This window comes from Miniopterus natalensis, chromosome 12 (assembly GCF_054644295.1).
Source record: "Miniopterus natalensis isolate mMinNat1 chromosome 12, mMinNat1.hap1, whole genome shotgun sequence".
Classification (NCBI taxonomy): Eukaryota; Metazoa; Chordata; class Mammalia; order Chiroptera; family Miniopteridae; genus Miniopterus; species Miniopterus natalensis.
In genome coordinates, this window is record NC_142092.1 from 43,461,097 (window position 1) to 43,484,894 (window position 23,798).

Sequence of the window (23,798 nt, forward strand, 5' to 3'; positions counted from 1 at the left end):
ATAAGAAAATACCAATATTTAAAATTTTGGCTTTTTTACTTTATCATTATTGGGAGGAAGGTAATTTGGGATACAAAAATGTATTATTTTGATAATCAGATGCCAAAATTTCACATACAATTATTACTTGATTATCTATTTCCATCTAAATTCAAAAATAATTTATATCTCACTTTAATTTGGAAAATTTCTGGGCATATTTAATTAAGTATATTTTTCAAAGCCCTTGTTGCTAAAAATTTTATTTTCCTAAAAAATGTTAGGTAAGGGCAGAAATGTCATGAAATATGTTAACTCTTTTGTAAGTTTCTTTTATTTTGAACAGGTCAGAAGTGATGGTACAGCCATAAAGATGGAGTATCTTCAATCTAAAAAAAAAAGAAGAAAAGACCAGATTATGCGGAAGATATACAGTTGAGCATAGATTCTTAGCATTATAAAGTCATGAAAAAACCTTTAAAATTACTTTGACTAATACTTTGTTTCTCAAATGAGAAAGACAGTATCAAACTTGAGAATAACAAGTATATTTTGTCATGTTAGTGAAGGAATGATGAGAATATCTAAAATTAAAGACCAGCTGTGTTGGGCCCTATGGGAAAGATATTCACGTCTATAAATAAAGTTTTATAAGAACCAGTCATGCTCATTCACTTTCATGCTACAGCTGAGTAGTTGCAATAGACACATATGACCTGCAGAGCCTAAAATATTTTTTCACTGGCCTTTTACAGAAAAACTTTGCCAACCCCGCTCTATATGAAGAAGAGAGGGAAGCACATGCTTCACTAATCTCATGGCACAAGTTAACTTAATGCATTGGACGAGAGTCTCCTTATTTTCAAACAAGGCCTCTACTTTCAGTGCCTCTAAAAACTCTTCAAACCCAATAAAAACATAATAATTCCACTTACCGGAAAAAAAGTGAAGTCATCACAAGGGAATGGTGACAGAGCAAAGGAAGGATGTGGAAATTCTATTATGGTAATTTATTTATTTAACATTTTGAAAAACAAGAAAATACCAATGGACGACAATCTTGTGCAATTTTTCCTGATTGTTAAACTTTTCAGTTTCTTGGTACTTTAGAAAAATCCTCTGATAAATTCTTATTAGAATGTGTTAATTTTGCCTTTAGTGAAGAATTACCAACCAGGCCTCCATTTAGAAAGCAAAAAAGAGTAACTTTTTCTCATTTTGCACCCTCTGCCAGCAAATCCAACTCATCTTCAGTGTTAAACTGTGTTGCTCAGCTTGATCTCAATTCCATTTCTGCTCTTTCTCTAGCTGGCTTCTGATCAAATGTTTTGGTATAACTTTGAATTGCTCAGCTATATAGCTGTGTGTACATGTGTGTTTTAACTATAAAAGTCCCTAAGGCTTTTTGAAAGTAGGCAGGATTTATAAATTATAAACAACTACTAGGCAGTTATGTTCATTTTAATGTTGGTAATATTGGAATGATAATCATGTCAATATTTCCTTGTTATTAATTTACTAGTTATTTTAGAACTTTTTAGGGCATGCTGAACTTCATATTCCCAAATTTATATTGTAACAATAGACAGACCACAGTGGGTTTCTTCCTAGGGAAGCCTGTGAATTTGATCTCACACACTCAAAAACTACTTTTAGTTCCAGGGAATGCAGTATGTGCATTGTTAGATCAGAGATACATTTATATTCATCCAAAATAATGCAGAACTGTACATTTCTCTGTGGCAAGAAAGTTGTTCTCAATTCTATAATATGAGATGTTTAAAGATTAATCTCTTTTTTAAACTAAAAAAGATTAAGCTCCTGTTCCCAGAAGTACAAAATGAGATAAACTGGATCAATCAGAAGGAGATCTATAAAATTCTAAAACCATTCCTATTCCTCTGGAAAGCATTTTAGAATTCAGTATTCAAAGGATAAGAAATTCAAATAAGGCTCTTTTCACCAATGCCCCGGAGTCTCAGCTTAGCAATGAACTAGGACACTAACTCTTCATTAATGTAGTAATCGGAAATACAGAATCAAGACTTCTAATGATGTTACATGTATTCCTTAATTTGCAAGTCTTTAGTGTTATAGAAGGTGGGTGAATAAAATGGAAAGCTAGCTTTAAAAAAATAAGTAAGAGGTCACATTTGCACCATACAACAAGATGGTAGAAGACAGATTTCTTTGCCTGCCAACACATTTGTTGAGAATGCCATACCTTTAAAGAGGATTTTCAAAACAATGTAGATTTAAGTGTCTTTTAAGCTCTCAATTCCTGTTTTCCAACAGTAAATTATTAGTTAATTTTTACAAGATGTTTACAATTGGCAAACTAAATTTCTTCAAACTGTTCCGCTGTTTCATTGGTTTTAAAACCTAAAAGTCCCAGGGTTTTTTATAGAAGTATTTGCTCTATGGATTCCCCCATTTCATGAAAGATTAATTCATTACAAATATCTTAGACTTCACTCAAAACCCTCAGATTTCACCGAGTGGACTAGGACCTAATGAAGTCGTTTTTGAAATATGGGACACCTAAAATGGTCACTTCTACTCTGATAAGTCCTGAAATGTTTTTCTTTCTCATCTTGTGTAATTCTAGTCAATGGTATTCCAAGGACAGGGCCAATGTAACTGATAGGTATTTCACTTAAATTTTTCCAAATATTTTTTTCAGAACTTTTTTATGAATTCCACAGTACAAAGGAATATATTTCCTACTATTTGAGGTCATGAAAACTTGGTTTAGTCTTAAATGAAGTCAGTATTTTCTGGGAAATATTTAATGATTGCTAGAACTCTATGTTAAAAAGGGGAGTGGTGGTGAAACAACCATGAGGATTTATAAAGAAGCACAAACCAAAGCACATTATTATCAAGGTCTCTCTTCACTTCGTGGTGAGACTTAAGACTAAAAGAGACACAAGAGGCCAAATCACCATTCTCTTACCGTCTACAGTTTTTGCAAAGTTTTCTAACCACATCCAGGGTGACATCCTTGCAGAAACTGAGTTTCACACATTCCAAACTAATATGACAATAATTAGCCAATGAACAAACTCTAGAAAGGAGAAAGAGGGCAAAAAGTTATTAAAACAGATAATCAAATGAGCTTTTCACAAAGTTTTAAAAAACACAGCCCTCAGATTTACCTTGACCCTGCCTATCCACTAACCTCACCCCATCCGTCCCTCCTCACCTCCTGCTCCTGACCTCCCAACTATGCTGACACTGCAAACGGAACTTCCTGAAAGAAATGCACACGATGAACACACCTAATTAAAATTCCCAAACCATAAAAATCAAGCAAAAATGTAAAAATGATAAGGTAAAGATGTCAGTTTCATTTTGAGGTTCTTAGAGAAATAGTAATAGTAGATAAAACCAGAGAATTATGAGTGTTATTCTGATGTGTATTTAATAATAACTGGTGAAAGTAAAGTCAATATCTTAACATCTGACACCAGAATTACTCCCTGAAGAGACGCTAGGGTGTTGGTGAAATGAGCCTTACTGACTCTTGTCGGAGGAGAGAATCTGCAGAATAACATGTGATAGTTCTGCCACCTTTCGTGGACAGGGATAGGTTTTTCTTCCTCCTGAGTGGGGGAGGGGAGAAAGAGAAGAGAGGCTGGGGCCAGCAAGGTGAAGCTGAAGCACATCCAAAATTGTATGTTTTGCTGTGATATAAGCCCTTCCTAGGTTCTCAGAGTAAAAAAGCCTCTTCCAGGACAAGGGATCTCTCTGTACAACCTAAATCACTAGTTCTCAAAGGATGGCTCCTGGACTAACAGCGTCATCATCACCTGGAAAATTGTTAGAAATTTGGGGGCCTTCACCCCTGACTCACTGAATGAGAAAACCCAGGGGTGGGGCTCACCACTCTGTTTTGGCAAGTCTTCCATGTGATCCTGATGCACATAAAATTTGAAAATCACTGGTTGTAGTGGAACTCACTTTAGATGCAATATGGTTCCGGCCGCAAAGGCGTCTGGGAAATGCTGGATTCTCTGTTTAACCCTCTGTGACAGTTTAACTCTCAGGCTTGGCTGACTACGCAGAAAATCAGAATGCCATCCAAGACACACGCCAGGCCCCCAGGAAGGAGGTTAATGAATGTGTGGAGTGTGATAACTGCCTCGTGTTATCTGTTAACTTAAGAATACGTTGTCCTTTCTGGTGGTCTACCTGACTACCCACCGTACGGTTTTACTATTAACCCCCCATTAAAAGAGATCCTGTCCTGGGAGGGGTGTGGATTTTTCCTGGCCGCCAGCACTGGGAGAGAGATGCTTTGCCCGTGGATGTAAGTTTCTCTTACTAAAGCTCTTATGAATTTAAATTAGACTATGGGTCAGTTCTTTGGTATCAATCCTGAATTTAGGCTTTTAGGGCTTTTCCCCAACACTGACCTTAAATAAACTGAAACGGGTAATTGACTCATGATTCATTTTCTTAAAGCAATTGGATAAAAAGCATAATCTACACAGTTCCTACCCTCTTTTGCTTATCCCTGTAGAACTTAGGTCCAGATACTTGAGCTGGTGGCAGCCTCTGGCCAACGCATGGATTCCTGCATTGGTTACCTGCCCACATCCACTCACATCGAGATACCTGTAGAGTTCAAGTACAAAGGGCTGAGTAGGAGTTTTTCACAAATTGGCACACTCAGTTTCCCCTCTCCTAGTTAGTTATTCAAGAGTTGGTGTTTCTGTGTGGAGAAACATTAGCCTCATATTTGACTATCTAGCTGAAAGGAAAGGATACTTCAATGGAATTATAAAGAACACACGTGCCAATGCAACTCAAACCACACTGTGCAGTGCTCACACTCCCAGAGACAGGGCTCTGTCTTCTATGCTTCCCACATCTTCTCGGTTAAGTACCATGAGCTCAAAGTGCCTACACAGGCTTAGCCTTACCTAGATTTTCATAGAATGTCCTGATCATGAGAATTATTTTTAAAAGGTATTAAAGATAACATAAATAAGATTTCCATGATCAGAGTTCAAATAAAGCTCAAATATGTTTGCTTTCATTTAAGTATTCTTAAATATCAAAATCAAGAAATAAAGGCTTTTCTAAATGAAAAGCTATTTGAGACACCATTATTAAATTTTTACAAGAGCAAAAATAGCTTATCTTTCATAATAGAGAAGAGCTTGTATATATAGACATCTACACAGATATAATAATAATAACCATGTTATTAATTTTTATTGTTTATATTATTTACATTTCATATTATTAATCTTTCTTCTTTCGTCTCTAAAGTCACCTTGAAGAATCAGTTCATAACCCTTCGAGCTTATGAGACAAAAATCCCCTTTAGGGTCTTCTCCTCTAGAACCTTATTTCCAGGAACCACTATACTTCACGTGCCATGCTTCTCCATGGAAGCAAACACCATTTCTGAAAGTCTCTGCTTGACGTGGATGGGAGCCATCCAAGAAGGGGTGCACCGCTGGCAGCGGGAGTGGCACTGCTTGCCCTTTACGCCCTTTCCCTCTTCTAAAGGAAAGAGGACTTTCTTGGGTCATGGAAAGCTCACCAGATGGGGTCAGGGGCTGGTGTCAGTGCTGGCTTCATGTCCTACAACACATTCCGCGATATTCACGACCTTCCCCCTTAGAACGTAAACTTCCATAGAGCCAAAGTACCCCTGTTTTTATATGTTGCATGTTAGAGATTAAAATAGTTTCCCATTCAGAAAATTACAGCCAAAGATGTGCAGCCAGACAACGATGTGGAGGCCCACACTGCCATTTTCTACCCAGGCATATTTGGTCGAGTTACTTAATTCCTTGGAGCCCCAGTTTTCCTTGGAAAAAAAGCGGGAGAGGGGGGGAAATAACTGCTTAACATTTAGAGTTACTGTGATGATTAAATACACGTGCGTCTGTGAGCGTGCTAATCAAACAGAAGGTTGTAGTATCAGCAAAGTGGCATATTGATGGATTTCCCAGCTATTGCTCTACCCCTCATGTTTTTAGCTGTGGTCACCACTTTGTGCAGTCTTCGATGCTACTGCTGGCACCATTTCCATTTCAAAGTTCTCCTCCATGAGAGAGAGCGCTTTGGGGTGAGCGCTGCTCAATTGCTGCCACTCATTCAGTGCAGTGGAGAGAGGTCTTGTTAGTCAGATGCCTGAGGATCTCATTCCAGCCCTGCCATTGCCTAGCTATGTGAGCTTGGGCACATCACAGCATCTCTGAGCCTGGATAATATCCTCATTATTTAAACAAGTGTTTGCATTAGAGGATCTTTAAGGTTTTCTTCAGCTCAAAAATTCTAAGTCTATAATTAATTTAGAAGTTATGTAAAGTTATTGATCGTTTCTGACTCTTAGGTGCCTCAACTCTGGAGTGGGTAGTGGCAACTTTTTTTAAATGACTGCAGAATTATTTGACATTCCTCCAATTGACAGGTTATATCTATATGCCCTCTTATAAAACTGGGCACACGTGTCATTCCTTCAATCAATAGAGTACAGAGGAAATGACACTACATGAATTTCAAGGCTAGTTCACACAAGATGATGTAGCTTCCTCCTCGTTTCCTGGGAAACTGATCCTTGAGCCCTGAGCAGCCATGTCAGAAGTTTCACTATCCTGAGGCTGACATGCTAGGAGGAAGCCCAAACCATCAGGGAAGGCCATGTGTAGTTTCTCTGGTTGAAAGTATCAGCTGAGTCCAGAGTTCAAGTTGTTAGATGTGTGAGTGAAGGAACCTCCAGATGATTCTAGAACCAACTATTATGTCATCCAAACCTTTGAATCTTCCCAGCTGAGGTCCCAGACAGAGAGAAGCTATCTATCATTCCTATGCCCTTCCAAATCCACAAACCACGGAATCTGTGAGTCTAATAAGATGGTTGTTTTACACCACTCAGTTCCAGGGTGGTTGGTTATGCAGCAATAGTAACTGGAACAGAGGCTGATTACACCATGTTACATAAAGACAGGTGGTTGCTACCCCTTGTCCTTTGCAGCTCTGTGATTCATGGTTAAAAGAAAGTGGAGGAAAGGGTTGCAGATGAGAATAAATTAAGCAAATAGTGCTGTGGCTCAGACCCTTTAGAGCATCGCTTTTAATGCCACGCCTTTCTCCGGTGAATACTCATGGGCAGGGGGGCTCCCGCTATGGAGGGCATTTCCTCTATGACTACCCCGCCTCCCCTCACCTCTTCACACCATCCCACTTCTTGTTACGATTGATGATGAAAGGAAGAGGCGGTAGAACCATTTATTGTTAATGCAAGGCAGGCCCTTTAGGAATCCAGCATGCACACGGTGCTGTTGTTGAAATTATAGCCTAAATTTGTCCTTCAAAATAAAATCTTTGGTCAAACAAAATCTCACACATCCCCAAGCTTTTCCTTTGTTTTATTCTATTCCAATCAGTTTTGACGGGTCAGGTTACTTCACAGAAGGATGCCAGATGCTCTGCCAAGACACAGAAATGTACCAGGCAGAGCCTCAGCTTCTAATTTATACATCACCCAGAGTCTATTGGTTATTCCAGTGATTTAAAGAAAGAAAAATGAAGAGACCAAAGCCCCAGTCCTGAAAAAGGATGTGAGCACTCTGCTGGGGTCTGGTTAGGAGGCGCACAGAGGGGGAGGTACCTGAGGGCTCGCAGGTAGGTGCTGATTTCCACCAAGCTCACGTCTGTTACCCGAGAGCAGGAGCTGAGCACCAGACTGTCCAGTTTAGGGCACAGCGTCACAATAAGATGAATGATCTGGTCCCTCACCTACAGGAGGAAACAAACAAGAATTTATTTTCAATCACAGAGAAGACAGGGCAATGAATCAAGTGTGTTAGAGATTAAAATGTGCATTTTTTTCAGAGGTTTTATAATCATCATCATCGCCATGATATTAATAGTTCTCACTTGAGGACTGCCCAATGAGTGTCAGATTCCGAGCGAGGCACCTAATATGCACTAGCTCTAATCCTCGCAGTGATTCTACAAAATAGATGTTAATATCCCCACTTTACAAGTAAGGAATTGGTGGGTCTGGGAGTTAAATGTCTTTTGGAGGCTAACAGTCATATCTAGGACTGATGGTTCCAAAGCCCATATTGTTTCCAAAGCACTTTCAGTTGAGAATTAAACCGATAAGTCAGTCATCAGATGCAAGCACCCAGGTTCTCTAATAATAAAATAAAATAAGAAAGACCTTGATAAACTAATGACATAAAATGGAATTAGTTATAAGATTCTAAAGTTCATGTCAAGTAATTTAAAACTGAACCCACTAAGTAATTTAAAACTGAACCCACTGGCCTAGTGGGTTCAGTTTTAAATTATTCTTAGAATAAAATGAGTTATGAATCACTAAGAAATTGAGGATTAAAGCATACCAAACCGGAATCTCATAAACATAAAACTATCAAATCTAACCTATGATTAACCCCAAGATTTTATGTGATTTTTCTGCTTATGTTAACCACAACTTGTTATGTTTTTTTAACCATTATATTAATGACTACTTAGTACTCTATTAATACGAAGATTTTATTCCACTCCCTAATATCATCATTATTATTTAAAAATCACTAATAATCACCTAAATGCAACTAGGATGGTACTAAGCACTGAACACAGACCCAGATTTTCCCTGTCATAATTTATAATAGATAGGCTTTTGAAAGTCCTATCCCTTCATGTACAGATGGATATACACACATATAGGAAGTGAATGCCTAGAAATTGAGTTAAATTAAGCTATTGTTGCTGTGTGTAGTTGCAGTTTTGAGTTAAAAGAGACTAAGAATGAGAGCTTACTCCTTCCCAGAATTTTGAGTTTGTAAAAGACTTCCCCAAACATATCTAAATATATCATCAAGCAAGCTAAGAGCAGACAGTCAACTTTTAATGGAGGATTTCTTTCAAGGACATGACATTCTGATTAGAAAGAAAAAGAAATACAGTGTTGTTCTTCCCTCATTACTTCATTCAGAGCAGAATTCAAGGTAAGGACACGTCAGAGCCCAAGATGAAGCTATAAAAAAGGAAACAACGCACATAAAATTTAGAATTGAACTGCTTATATCGGAATATTCTTTCTCTGGCTTCCAATCAATCAGTATCAAAAAGCATAACAATCTGTTCTCGGTCAGAAGTACCGTCCACTACAAGTTCACAGAATTGCAATCAACATTCAGTCTGTAAAAATCAGCCTCTCCCCTGGTGACATCACCTTCTGGCTAATCATATCTAGAGGAAGAAGGCAGGCCTCCTCCTTCCACACAGAAGGAAGCCAGTGGGGTATGGAGAGGCGAGGGTATCAGCAAGCCTGGGTCCAGGCTTAACGGCTTTGTGACCGGTGCTGTGTCTCTTCCGACTCCTAGAATCTCAGTGACTCTTCCTGGGGATAATGCTACTTCTCACACAGGGAAGACGGCAAGCTAATGAGTTAATGTAACTAGTGCCTCATACAGTTCCTGGAGCATGGGAGGGGCTCAATAAATGACAGATATCATCATCATCATTATGTGTTATTTGTTCGATAGTTTTAACTGAATTACCTTAAATATTAGTTCTGTTTCAAAAATAACAAAAGATCCAGTTAATGGGTCGACTTCTAGATCTTTTGAGTAGAAATAATCCTACGTCCAAACCTTTTCTATCACACAGGTACTATGGGGTTCTTTTCCCTCTTCAATGCCCATTTCAGAGCATTGCTTCATGATGAGGTGTGAAAGCCATGAGAGCAACACGAGTTTCATGCTCTGAAAACATAGGACATAAAGACCAATTAAAAAGTCAGTCTGAGTCCAAGAAGTCTCACCATTTTGAGGCCAGCAACATTAAGTGCAGTTACTTCTCGTAAGTTCTCCAGGCTCCCAACCAGGCAGGTCTCAGAAACCTTGGGGACTCTCCCGATGTTCAAGATCTGCAGGCGTGGACACTGAAGGGCCAGGGAACCTATGCTCCTGGAGGTAAGAGCGAGGCAGCCAAATACTTCTATTTTGTGGAGACTAAGGAAGGAAAAGAAAAACAGTGAAATACTGTGCCCCCTGATCCAAAGCACAAGAGCAGATCCCTAAACCACCTGAGTGACATTTTTACTTTTTCATGGTGGGAAGTCTGCATTTTAATGTCATATTTGAGAAGTGGATATATAGTGCAGATAACATGGAATGAGTTGGTAAATTTAATCAATGGATGAATAAAATTCACAAGCATGATATCCTCAGCAAATCCAAGCAATGTTGGCTGTCCTTACTCATGATGACTATGTTCTATAACACTGCTGCAAACACTGGATTAGTACATAATCATTGCTTCTAAGGGACACACTGGGTTAGGTTCCTTCAAGCCTCCCTCCAGTCATAAAATTTTTGTCAACTGATCAATACATGACCTTTTTTATATGAGTTTCAGTTTAAAAACACCTTGGTTAATACATATTGTTGATTCATTAACATTGAACTAATGGCCAACAGCACTGTAACTCATGCCTAAACAAAGCTAATTTGACACACGTATTTTCTCCATAAGGCACTTCACAGCCTTCTAGCACTTAGAAATACTAGACAGCACTTCAGTACAATGTTTGGGGGACATTCAAACAGCAAAATCACACAAAAGAATCACAGAAATGTGAAAAACATGCCATTAAATAGATCACAAAAAGGATACTTCTTTAGCATGAGAGCTGAAAAAAGATTGGATCTCAGCTGTAAACATGCACTTTCAGCAACTCAAATTTGTCACCAGTCTGCACATGTCTACAAATTACCAAGAAAGCACCAGGAATATTGATTTGGGGGTTAAAAATAAATTTTAGCAAGTAGGCAAATTCACAAATGTGGAATCCATGAATCATACTGATCGACAACATTAATACACTCACATCGGACAGTAGCATATATGGTTAAAGGCAGATTACAGGAGAAGTTGCACTGACTTAATCTGTGCTACTCTCAAGAGGTTTTACTCAGCCTTTACTATCCTGTTTTAAAATGTAGGATGTATTATTATCCAGGTATGGTGAATCCATTGAAAAGGGAATATGTTATACTCACAGTTCCCAAGGGAAGTGGGCTTGCCACACCACACTGGGCCACATGGAGAAGCACCAAGGTCAGCCAAGGGGCAGAGGGAGTAAGAGGAAAATGTGGGCAAGAGCCTTTATTGTGGTTTCCACAGGAAGAAATGGGTGAAACAGAGTAAGCAGGCTTAGAATTGGCTCATTTGAAAAATTTCTGTGGGCTCTAGGGCATTGAGGCTGTCCCTAGTTGTCTGGTACCTGGCCCTGTGGTGATCTGGGCAGGCACATTAGTGGTGTGGAGTGTAAAAGCTAGGTGAAGGGAGGTGGTTGGAAAGTATGGGCTTTGGGTTGGTTGGTTTTCATATGAAAGGCACAGCTGCAGGTGAACCCTTTAGTATCTCTAGGAAATGGAGCCCTATGTAAGTCTTAGCATATACTGACAGAGGTGAATGATTAAGTGTTTATAGGTGAAATAATATACCTGGGATTTGATTTTAAATCATCACAGCAAACAAAAAAGTGGAGCAGATTGATGATACAATATTGACAAAATACTGATAATTATACAGCTGGATGAGGGGTACACAGGAATTCTACATACAATTCTTCTTTTGTGTATTCATGAATATTTTCATAAAAAATTTTAAATGCAAGTCGAGAGACAGAGAAAAATAGGTATTAGACATTAGCAATCATTGGAGGATTGCTACTATATAAAAACCCAAACTCTGTTGTACAATATTTATTTTTGCTATCATGAATCAAAAGCCCATCCTCTTTCCTTAGGCTCTGGGATTGCTAAGGTGACTTGGTCTTTGTTATGTTTCCAAATATCTCTAGGCTAAAATTGACTTAGGTTAATCAAATTATTTCATAATCCATTTGTGTTAAGCAATGGAATTCCTAATGGTACAACTATAATCAACATGTTATGACTGTTTTATGATGAGAGGTCCTACCCAATTAGGAAATTTTCCTAATCAAAGGCCCTTTACTCTCAAGAGAGCTTCACTGAGTAACTGCTTAATTAGTAAAGTTAAAACATCCTTCAAAAACAAGGTCAAGAGTGATATTTCTATCATGCCAACTTGATGAAAGAATCTTCCAAATGCAGCACTCAGAAATCATGGTGTGAAAATGCCTATAAGACTTAGCATCAGAAAGAAAAGGAAAATATGTTGATCTTAATGATATCAATGAATCTTTCTTTAGGTACATTCTAGGTATTAAATCTACATAAGTATTTCCTAAAACTTGTCATAAAGTGACCAACTTTTTGTTTAAGAAAACTCTTTCCCCAAATTTATTATTCTTGTTTGAAGAAATAAGAATTTGCCCAGCGGCGTGGCTCAGCGGTTGAGTGTCGGCCTAGGATCCAGGAGATCACAGTCAGGGCACATGCCTGGGCTGCGGGCTCGATCCCCAGCTGGAGGCGTGCAGGAGCAGCCAATCAATGACTCTCTCATCATTGATGTTTCTATTTCTCTCTCTCCCTCTTCCTTTCTCTCTCTGAAATCAGTAAAGATATATTAAAAAAAAAAAAAAAAAAAAAAAAGAAGAATCCTTTAAAAAGAAGTCCATGCACTATAACTATAGGCCAATTAACAGAGGAAACTAAGAAAGAAGCAGTTTTCTGAGGGTATTCTTTTCATGGTACCTGCAAAGCCACTGAAAGAGATAGCAAGAAACACCAGGTCAGTCTGTGTAATAAAAGGTGAACAATACAAGAAGCCCTTTAATCAAAATGCTGTATACAATGACAGAGCTCTCGATAATCAATGTGTCTGCTAAAGGAAAGGAGAGAGGATGAGTCTGCACAGATATGCTTGGTGGTATCAGGTCATTCAAACTACAAAGAACTATTCCTTTTTTCTTCCCATAAAAAGAATATCTCATTGACGAATCCTGAAAATTTCTTTCCTTCATCTGACCGAACAATTCTGCATTTCCCAAAAGATTAAATTCTTGTGAGATAGATTCAACTTTCAAAGCCTTCATTTAATTTTGTATACTTTAGAATAACTTACAATGATATTAAAATGTTGTCATCTCTCTAAAAACATTTAATGGATCAAATTACTATCAGGATAACAGGAAAGTATAAAATACCACAGGTCACATTATTTAACACTTGCCCAATACCAAGGCTAGTTTGCCAGGGATGAGTGACCTCTTTACACCCTTTCTACACTTTCAAACTTCAGTTTAATGCCAAGTGTAAACAATAATTCAGCTAAGAGAAAGAAATGAAAGCCTCATATTTGTTGAATGTCTTTCTTGTTCCAGGCAAGTGGGTATCATAGCTGTCACTGTTAACAGAGGAAAATGGGTTTCCGGAGCTGTTACGAAGCTTACTTAAGCTTGAGCATCTGTAAGAGGCTAAGTTTCAACACTTCATGCTCTCTACCTCTTTTTGCTGCTTCCAAACTGAGCTTTACATTACTGGCTAAATGTTCACAATATCTGCCACTTTCCCCCAATCTCGAAGAGTCACAAAGCTAAATGAGCGATTACAGACTCCTGCCCTGGTGAACACTACATTAAAAGTGAAAATACAAAGAGTTGAAGGAAGCCATCATCAAGTCTAGAGAACAGCATGAAAACCCAACTTGCTAAAATTAGTTTCACCTTCATTCATGCAGGATCATTGAAAACTGACAAGGGGTACACCTTGCCTCTTCCTGCCCAGACTTATTTTTCAAATCTTAGACCCCCCTCAATGTGTTTTTGTTTCCACTTAATAAATATGGTAATCAAACAGAAATTATTAACCAAAAATAAAACTCTCTTTTCTTAAACTGACTTTTCCCAGAATTGCAAAGATATCATAAGAGAAAAGCAGTAAGTTTATAAAAGGAAAATGCTTGGCATTGTATGGGATCATGTGCTTGAAAGTACCTTATAAGCTGTTCTGAAGCCCATAAACCCTATGGAAATGTATGACTACGTTATTATAGATCCCAACCAAATTATGGCAAACAAGTATGATGCTAAGACACAAGAGCTGAAAATAACCATAACCAGGGATTTTGGTTATAAGACTGAGTAACAATAAGGGTTTTACACCATCCTGTTCCTTGACTGCAGGGGTTCAGCCTGAAAGAATACCCAAAGTCTGACGACTGCAGAAACTGTAGTTGCTAGGAGTAACATCACCTAAGAGAAGTCGGCTGGCCATGAGGCCCAGTGGCCACTCTCCTCAAAGAGATTACCTGGAAAGCCATCCCTTCTCTACCCTCATCCCTTCTGCTTAGTACTTCTGGGCCTCTGACCCAGCCCACCCTTCCCCACCATAATCTAAACCCCTCAGCTGAACTCTCTGGAAATACTATTCCATACATTAAGCCCTCTATGAATGTGCAAAAAATGAAAATTTTGAAATTTCTATTTTACCAAATCAAAACATAAGCCAGAGGGAGGAAAACCATGGCCCTTGGGCCACCTTGGCTTTGTAAATAAAGCTGCATTGGAACACTGTCATGCCCATTTGTTTCTAGAGACTGTATGTTCTTCAAAGCCTAAAGCATTTACTACCTGGCTCTGTTCAGAAAAAAAATCCACCAACCCCGTCCTAGGTCAATAGTTCATAACTGTTTTTAGGATTCATAATTATTTTGGAGAATCCAGTGAAGGTTGTAGACTATCTCCTCAAGAAAACACACGGCTTCTTACATATTAAAGGTTATTTATAATTTCAGGATGTTCACATGCTCTCTGAAGCCCAGTCATCCACCCCAATTTAAGGCCTCCTATTTGACATTTGCATCACAAATTACTAAACCACTCTACTGAGAACAGCCCGTGGTTGGCTCTCTTTTCTTTAAACCACAAATGATTTAACTTCCATCTCACATTCTTGTTTGCTCCATGGAACTGCTCATGGTTATAGACAATACCAGATCACAATATCTGATCCTGTCCATCAGTTTCTTTTGTTCTTTCTCTAGGTGACAGACTATATACTACTTAGCCTTGAAAAACCTTTCTGAAAATGTATAGTTTGGTACCAAGACAGACCAAGAGTACTGGATGAACTAGCTGTCCTAGCCTCAATTCTAGGAAAAAAGCACAAAACAATAGCTTATAGACAGAGGAGTTAGGAGTGTCACATTCACATATGAGTAATATTGGCACATTTATTCAATAGACCAAGAGTATAGAGGAAGTAAAAACATGTGGACCAAACAATGGAGTGTATGTGGATACTATGAGCTGTTGCACACCAGGGCTACGCCTGTGCATCTATTTAGTCTCTGCAGTGCCTTGTGCATTGGCATTGCAGGAACCTAATAAGCAATAAAGAAGTGGATTAATTAAACTAATTTATAAAAACCCAAGTCATTATTTTATAAGTGGTTTATGCTTCCTGGGGCCAACGAGATTGTATGATTTATTTTGCGTTACATAAAATGACAGTTATGAGTGGGGAACACTCCCTGTGTTTTTGTAATTCTGATTTTACATTAATGCGCTCACACAACATATATCAAAGTTCTACTTGGTGGGAGGCCTGTCACCTTATTAGCACCATTTATTGTCCTGAAAGAAAGCACTCACAGAAAATGAGGATATGACATGTTTCGGCCAATTCCTGAGTAACAACAAAACAGTCTTCCCACGAAATAAAGACACTCCAGTCAGCAGGATCTCTGATCTAACGCCAGTTCTGCAGTTCTTCATTACTGCCTCCTCGCTGCTGTGCGAACAGCGGGTGGCATTCCACAAAAGCTGATTAATGCTGGGATTTCAATTGCTGAAAATTGAAGGGCTCTGCCCCATGCTGACAATTTGTTAATCAAAAATTGTCATTTCCACCACCATGCAAGCTTTATCCCATCTTATTTTCTTCCCAGATGTCACGTTATAGATTCTCCCCTCGATGAGACTGAATGCTTTTTTTCCTAACAGTAAAAAGGTTTTATGGGTTCATCAAGAGGCTAAATCCCTCTAATTCTTATGAATCAACTTCCAAAATGGAAGGAACATATTTCTGTCCATATTTGCTACTTTTCATATCAATTGATAAGAATCCACAGATCTAAGCTGACACTGAATCCATCAAAGTTTGTCAAAAAAGTATTTTATTGTTTACACAATTGCTGCGAACACTCAGGATTTTGTTGACAGCCGTGGTTAAACCCAGAAATCCCACTTTGGAGAATCCAGCCTAAATAGTGGGTAAAGAGGAAACAGGAATCTCCATGCAAAAGGATGTCTCTTTTAGGCAGCATTTACTTTAAAAAATCAGAAATATTCTAACTGCTCAAAGTTTGAGAGATGGCTAATAAATTTTGCAAATGTTGAAAAGATGCTAATGGCAAGTTTTTGATAATGTAAGAAAATATTCACTAAATATGAAAAAGGTACAACTATTTAAAAAAAAAAAAGCCTATGCATTAAAAACAATTAGAAGCAAATGTACCTAAATAGTAATAGTTTTAACAAAGAAACAAGAAAAATACACTGAAACTTTTCTGAACTAGAGCATTGGCATTCCTATTCCAAAGTGAGTGAAGGGGAGATTGGAAACTGGCAACAGGAACCATCTTGGAATTCCCTGCCAAGACTTCATTTCTAGTTTTAGCTTTCCATTTAATGTTGACTTATGTCAAAATTATTCAGAGACTAGGATTCAAAAGACTCGAGATAATTCAGAGAAACCACAGCTTGCTGCCAACTTATTTAAGAAATATTAATTTACTTGTATACTTTGCCAATCAGAATTCAATTCGATGAGGTTTTTATTGGCCAGATAGAGCCCTGTTTTATCACAGGGGCCATTCTCCTTGGTGTGTTTTTCTACCAAACAAGCTATTACACAGTTCACAGGTTGCTGGCCTTGGGAGGATCATGGTGTTTCCCCAAATTATTTCCTGCATTGTGCCAGATCCTGCAGGTGCAAAAGCTATTCTTGCTTTAAAAGTTGGCTAAGGAAAAGGGTTATCTTTACAGAAACACTAGGGAACAAAAGTGTGTGATACAGGCACTCAAAGAGGAGGATAATCAGTGTAGGCTGGAATGAAATAAAGCAGCATTTATTGAGCACATATTAAGTACTCATCATGAAGGTTTTTATGTACATCGTCTCTTTCAGTTTTCAACAACAGCACTCCCTGATCATCATTAGGACCCACCTTTTATAAATAAGATAACTGGTGCTCAGAAAGGATATAATTTCCCCAAATTCACATAACTAATAAACAGATCAATATAATTCCCACTCCCCCCCCACACACACACTACTCAAAGAAGGCTTCAAAGAGAAGTACAAATTTGAGAAAGAAAAAGAACATAAATCATGTGTCAATGGGTAAAAGGATAGGTCATCTGTAAAGAAATTATAATTCATCCAATATTTCCTCTTCATAACAAGTTGCCCAACTACTTAGATTGGTTTAGTAGAATGTTTTCCTGCTTATAAAGTAGAAAGTCTAAGGCATCAGAAATAACCAGCCTTAAGCAAATATCTAGAGTTTCTCAGCTACTCTTTCCAAAAACACACTATAAACTGAAACCTATGCTTCAAGATTTATAAAATAATAAGGAAGAGAGTTGATTGAAGTGAAGATGTTTCAGATAGATTCTTGAGAAGACATCAAACTTCCAGTTCATGTTGAGGTCACTAGGCACCCTGTGTTTAATGCCTCATCACATCTAATGTACTACTCAATTATACTTTCCCAGGCTCATGGCATTGGGAAAGTTTATTTAAAACAAACAAATAAAAAGTTGAAGAGCAGGCAGCGGCCTCTCTCTGCAGGTAATGCCCAAGATAAAAGTTCTGTTCGTCCAGAGGCTGACTATGCACAACCGGCACCTTGGTCTTCGCACTGGACAAAACTCACCAGACCCCTTCGGAATGTCCACAGGTCAGAAGCAGCCTCAAATGGGAGGAAGAAAAGTCTGTCACCCTCTGAATCATTTCACCTTAGAAATAAGGACAGAAGCCCATACTTCTGTCCATGAAGCTTCTTTCTAAATGTTTCCTGCAGGATATAGGGGAAGTAGCTGCTGCCCTGAGAAACCAGATGGACACCCATCAGAAAAGTCACTTTATCTGAGGACTCCCTGTGTCTCTGGGAAGCCTTCAGTTTACAGAAGTCAAGCCCCGTCACTCCCTCTGGAGTGCTCTGTGCAGGTGCCATCTGCTACCGGTCATCTTTCTGTAGTGGCTCGATAATTCCTTCCCCAAATTGAGGGAGAATCATAGCTACTGAAAATATAGTCATTTGATGATCTTTCCAGAATGGTGGGGTAAATGGATGGTATAAACTCTTTCATCCCAAGACAGTGGAAATCAAATCGCGATGGGGAAGGTCTGTAGTTATTTGTGGTTAGCTTTGAGATTCTGAACAAGAGGAGACGGGGAAAGGTCTCACGATGTTTCCTTGAATTGTGCCAAAAAACAAAGAACAGTATGATTAAACCTGGAAGGTCTAACTTACTGTGTGCCAGTCAGCAGGTCACTTAATATCTCTGGACCTCAGTTTACTCAAGTGGCAAATTCCTACCCCAATGAGTGCTTGATGAAAACACCAAATAATGCAATACAAATAAGACAGCAGAAGGCACAATGTATGCTGATAGGTGATACATACATTTAAGGTACATGTAAATGAGAAACGTATCATTATTACCTGTTTCCATGCTTTTTAACTAAGGCTTTAATAGTTTTGTCTGTAATCTGGCATCCATTGATGGAGAGTCCTTGAAGGCTGAGAAGTTACAGAAAAGGAAAGTTACATCTCAATGATGTCTTTATTTAAAAAGAAAGATTTCAAACCATAAGCTTGCAGTATATTAGTTATTTAAATAGACTAAAAAATACCGAAAGAGGAATTTTGTTTTGGTAAGCAATGTGCTTTAATTTTTGCTTATCAACTTTGGGGGACTCAATAAATCAACTACAAAGACAGATAGGTAGGTAGATAGATTAGATAGGTATATAGGTAGGTAGGTAGGTAGGTAGGCAGGTAGGTAGGTAGATAGATAGATAGTCTTTATTTCTTAGATTTCTTTTCTGTGACTTTGATTTTGTCTTTGTAGAAAACATTTTTATTTCGAATTATTTTATCAAGGCTTTGGTTGTATCAAAGGACTATGGTTGTGTAAGGGATATGGAACATTCTGGGTGTGATCCTTTAAACCATAGTTTCCATCATCACCACCATGTCATTAAGCCAGAAATAGTTTCCTATAGACACAAATTGAGAAAAACATGCAATGATATAATGATCATTACAGAGTTTCTCTATACTCAGCACCAGGCCAAGCTTCAGCGAGAAATTGACAACAAAATGAAATATAGTGGGTCTTACATAGCGTTTGATTTTAGATTTATCACCAAATAGAGTGGGGCATAAAAGCAACAGTGCTTTTCCTAGCTGGTGTGGCATGGTGGTTGAGCATCCACCCAGGCACCAAGAGGTCATCGGTTCGATTCCCAGTAAGTGCACATGCCTGGGTTGCAGGCTCAATTCCCAGCAGGGGCTGTGCAGGAGGCAACTGATTAATGTTTCTCTCTCGTCAATGTTTCCCTCTCTCTCCCTCTCCCTTCCTCTCTCTAAAAGAAAATCAATAAAAACATATTTTTTTTAAAAAAAGCAACAGTGCTTTTTATGTGACACATGTCTTCCCATTGGATGCACAAAATCAGAAAAGCTGAAAGAGCATCTTACCTGACAATCACCAAATTATATCAGCAGTATGGATTCTTTGTGAAAACAAGGTTCAATTTTAAAAGGCTGAAACTTCACTAAAACTTGAAGTTGATTTAATAGAAAATTTTTATCTTAAAACATTCTAGAAGGAAACTTTTCACATTGAGAAGGATGATTAGAGGACCCTTGATAAAGTCACTCATCATAGTAATGGTTATCTCACACTATGGTTTGTTTCTCTTTTTTTATTTATTTATCTTTATTGTTGAAAGTATTACAGATGTCCCCTGTTGTCCCCCATTGATCCCCTCCACCCTGCATCCACCCCACCTCTCTTAACCTTACTGTGCCTAAGTTTTCTCCTCAGAAAAATGAGGGAAAATAAGAATACCTACCTCATAGAGATGTTCTGGTGATTAAAATGATGCAGACATAACAATTAGAACAGTGGCTTAAATATAATAAGAACGAGTATTTTAAAAACATATTACCAATGAATTAATAGGGTGAATGGCAAGGAAATTTTGGGTGGGTTACCTTGAAGCTCCTTGTATGAGAGCCATCACGCCCACATCTGTGGCCCCGGACCAACTTATGTCCACGGCTGTCAATCTGCTGCAAAGGGCCCCTGCATGACACAGGACCTTGTCTCCCATAAGCCCAGGACCACTGCAGCTTGTCACATTCAGCTCCTGATGATTAAAACCAAGTGAACATTCATTAGAAACTCTCCATTCAGAATCCCTTCAGAGCAGGGCAGGATCAGGAGATTTTAGTAACTAAGAGAGAGGATTAGAGAATAAGAGAATTATCTTAGAAGCCCATAGCTGAGATGTAAAAAGCTCAGCAAAAAAAGGAAGAAGAGTATGACTAAAATGATCAAAACTAGCACGTTTCTGTTTGGGCCAGCCCGCCTTCCTTCGGGCCTGTCCACTGACTCCGCCACACCTTCCTCAGGATGGCGCAGGATTACACTAGGGCAGAAGAGTCACTCGAGAGCCACTGCAGGCCTACAGGAGCTCACCAAGAAACCGGCTATCATGTAGCCATTAAAATGTATTTTTATGAAGAGCTTCTAATTGAGAAAACAAAGGCTTGAGTGAACATGATGACTACAAGATGTTTTATGTATTTTATAATCTCCATCGTGTTCTTTAAATACTGTTTTGAAATGCTCTTTAATATAAATGTATTAATTTTATAGCCTAAAAAAATGTTATTTTTGAACAAAGCAAAACTAATTTATAATGGAAAATCTCAGGACAGTGATAAGCTCTGGAGGATGGCAGTGTGGGGACTAAGTGAAAAGAGACTGAGGCAACTTTCTGGGGTGGCGGTAATGTTCTATACTTGTGGATAGGGGTGGGTTATACAGTGTACACATTTGTCAAAATCCCATAAGTAGTACACTTACAATATATGCATTTCATTATATATAAATTTTTTCACAAAATGAATGAAAAGAACTGTAATAATACACATGCTGAAGTGGTTAGGAGTGAAGTATACCAGATGTCTTCATGAAATTAATTTTTTTTTTAAAGATGGGTTGATGGACAGTAGAGGAATGGATAGGTATACATTTGTCATAAAGTGGATATAATATCACTTCATTGTAAAGCCAAGATGTGAGTATTGGTGTGAACTGTATAATTCCTTCCACTTTTAAGTATATTTTAAACTTCTCACTAAAAAATGATGGCAAGTCCAGGCGAGACCTCGGTCTGGTCTGGCCTTCGATCCGCACTGCATCTAGAGCACATTAGAACAGCATCACCAACAGAGCGGCAGGAGTGCGGGATGCTGGCTTGCCTACCTATGGCAAACCCAGTTTGTAAAAACTAGATTCTAAAGCAGATATTTAGATATAAGTGCTCTTTTTGTTAAAAGGTTATTAATTTGAAATAGCCGGAGGGCATTATCCGTTGCACAGGTCACTGCTATTTCTTCCTGAGCGGAACTGGACCCCTTGAGCCCTTCGGATCTAGTGAGCCTGGGTCTCAGCTCTGTAGTGGCAGGCTTACCGAGGCTCCAGGGGGGCCCGCATGGCCCTCACATGCGAGGCAGGGCTACTCCCGTTTCATGTAAAAAGGAACACAGAGAGCCATCATTCCAGGCTAGCCACTTGTCATCCCAGGCAACAGGAATTTTCTACCAGTAGGACCTGAACGTTCCGACAAGCTAAGTTAAAATTGAATTATCTGAAATCATAATGGCCTTGGAGTATTGCCCCGTGCCTCTGATCCACCCCTTGATTCCCCCCCCGCCCCGCGTCAGCAGCACTAAAGGCCGAGGCCGAGGCCGATGCCTCACACCCGCAGCTTCACGCTCTCTCCGGAGGACCCCCAGGGGCGGCCCACTGCGCTGGATGGCAGCCCTCAGCTTTCTAGAATTCAAATAACCATCACTGGCATACATTCCCCGTTCATTATCAGCACCAAAAGTATCACGTTCAATATTATTCTAAAGATTATCAAAATTAACTTTGTTTTGATATATCATGCTTCCTTGTTTAATGGCAGCTGGGTACACCCTGAGACACCCAAGAAGCAGGCATGGATTTCGAGCCCTGCCTGTTTGCTGACTGAAGGGTTTGGCCCTCTTTGCGCCCTGGACCCCTTTGGCGAGCCTATGGTGAAACCAGGTCAGAATAGTGTTTGTAAAAGAATAAAAACAATACATAGGATTACAAAGGAAACTAATTATATTGAAATACAGTTATCAAAATTTTAAAATTTTGTGATATAACAACATATTTACTTTTTTATTAATATGGATTACAACATGATCCAGTTGCTGGTCCAGTAACTGTCATAGTTTTGAAGTAGCGATAGACATAAACTGCAATTTGAGATTCTGCAAGAACTTTAATGTGAAATGAAAATAAGCATGCCTTCTACAGGTGACTAAGTCACAGGTATTGTTAGTACTAGATGACTCAGTGCCTCTAGTCGTTCTAGAGGGAGATGCTGAATTTCTGTAGGGTAAAGTGAAAATAAACACATGAATTATTTTCCAGTCCAAGTTCACAAACGCCTAGCAGGAACAAAATTAAATGAGAGACTGAAATAAGAAAGAAAGCTTCAGAGCCCCTAGCTGAGAGTCTAGCTATCGTTCTGTTAGGACAAACTGGGAAACAAAAAGTTGGGAGAAAGAGAGAGGAAACCTAGAGAGAACAGTACTAGCAATATGAGCGAAAGTGTAGTGTGTGTTTGTGCCGGCGGTAAGAGGAGCGAAAGAAAAGGCAGGAATAAAAAAAGAAAAGGCAGGAACAAAAATGAGATGAGAGACGAGAGACTGGAATGAGAAAGAGCTTCATTTCCAAGGCACCACAGGTGGGGGTTAGTTACAGTGGTGTCCTGATCCGGGGTGTGACCATTTTCACAGGCAATTCTTTGTCTAGGCTCCTTTGTCTACTAGCAGCCCTGAAACAGGATATTATTAACAGCAGGATATAGGAAACCTGGCAAGTCTACCTAGGTGCATACCCCAAACAGTGGCCACTAACACTTAAAAACAAATTTAGACGTGATTTTCCTAATTTTTCATTCATTCCAACAAGAACCAAACCTGTTTGTGGTGGCCAATATTTTCCATATTTCTTAGATGAGCTGACATTTGCTCTTAGTCATTAATCTGAAACTCAAAGAATAACAGGGCCAAGAAATGAAGTGCCAAGGGGGATTTTTTGAAAAAACTAACACAATTGTACCCAATGCTTCCACCTTTCCTACTCTATAATTTACATAAAGATATAACGTTTTCATGAAAAAGCATCTTAGCAATTCTAAAACTCTTTTAAAATAATGATGATGGCTTCAATATAGTTTTTAATTCCATATTATTTTGTTCTTCTAAACTCATATCCCAGTAATTTGTTGTGTGTGTACATATATGTATGTATGTGTATATATATATGTGTGTGTGTGTGTGTGTGTGTGTATATATATATGTATATATGATATTCTATTCAGAGAAACGAGTTCAAATCAATGGGTTTTATCCCTATGTAGGGCGGTTACTATACATATGTCCTTAACTCTTGTTGGATGACTTTCCAACAGTGCCTCTGGGGCCAAGGTGGCTCTGTGATAAAAATCTATAAAGCTCATCCTTAGTGTGGGAATGAATTTTAAGTACCTTAATTT

General features: G+C 38.7%; 1 protein-coding gene across 1 annotated transcript in view; it reads right to left on the bottom strand.

Moving 5' to 3' along the window:
* Positions 1-222: 222 nt before the first annotated feature.
* LOC148091830 (uncharacterized) overlaps positions 223-23,798 on the bottom strand; it is a 72,465-nt gene continuing 48,889 nt past the window's right edge. Inside the window, exons 9-15 of the mRNA XM_087822545.1 lie at positions 20,188-20,342; positions 18,628-18,705; positions 9,785-9,974; positions 7,613-7,740; positions 4,483-4,599; positions 2,936-3,046; positions 223-368 (exon numbers count right to left, since the gene is read on the bottom strand). Of these exons, the coding sequence (XP_087678671.1) occupies positions 260-368; positions 2,936-3,046; positions 4,483-4,599; positions 7,613-7,740; positions 9,785-9,974; positions 18,628-18,705; positions 20,188-20,342 (888 nt within the window). The 3' untranslated portion in view covers positions 223-259. The remainder of the gene's footprint in view (positions 369-2,935; positions 3,047-4,482; positions 4,600-7,612; positions 7,741-9,784; positions 9,975-18,627; positions 18,706-20,187; positions 20,343-23,798) is intronic.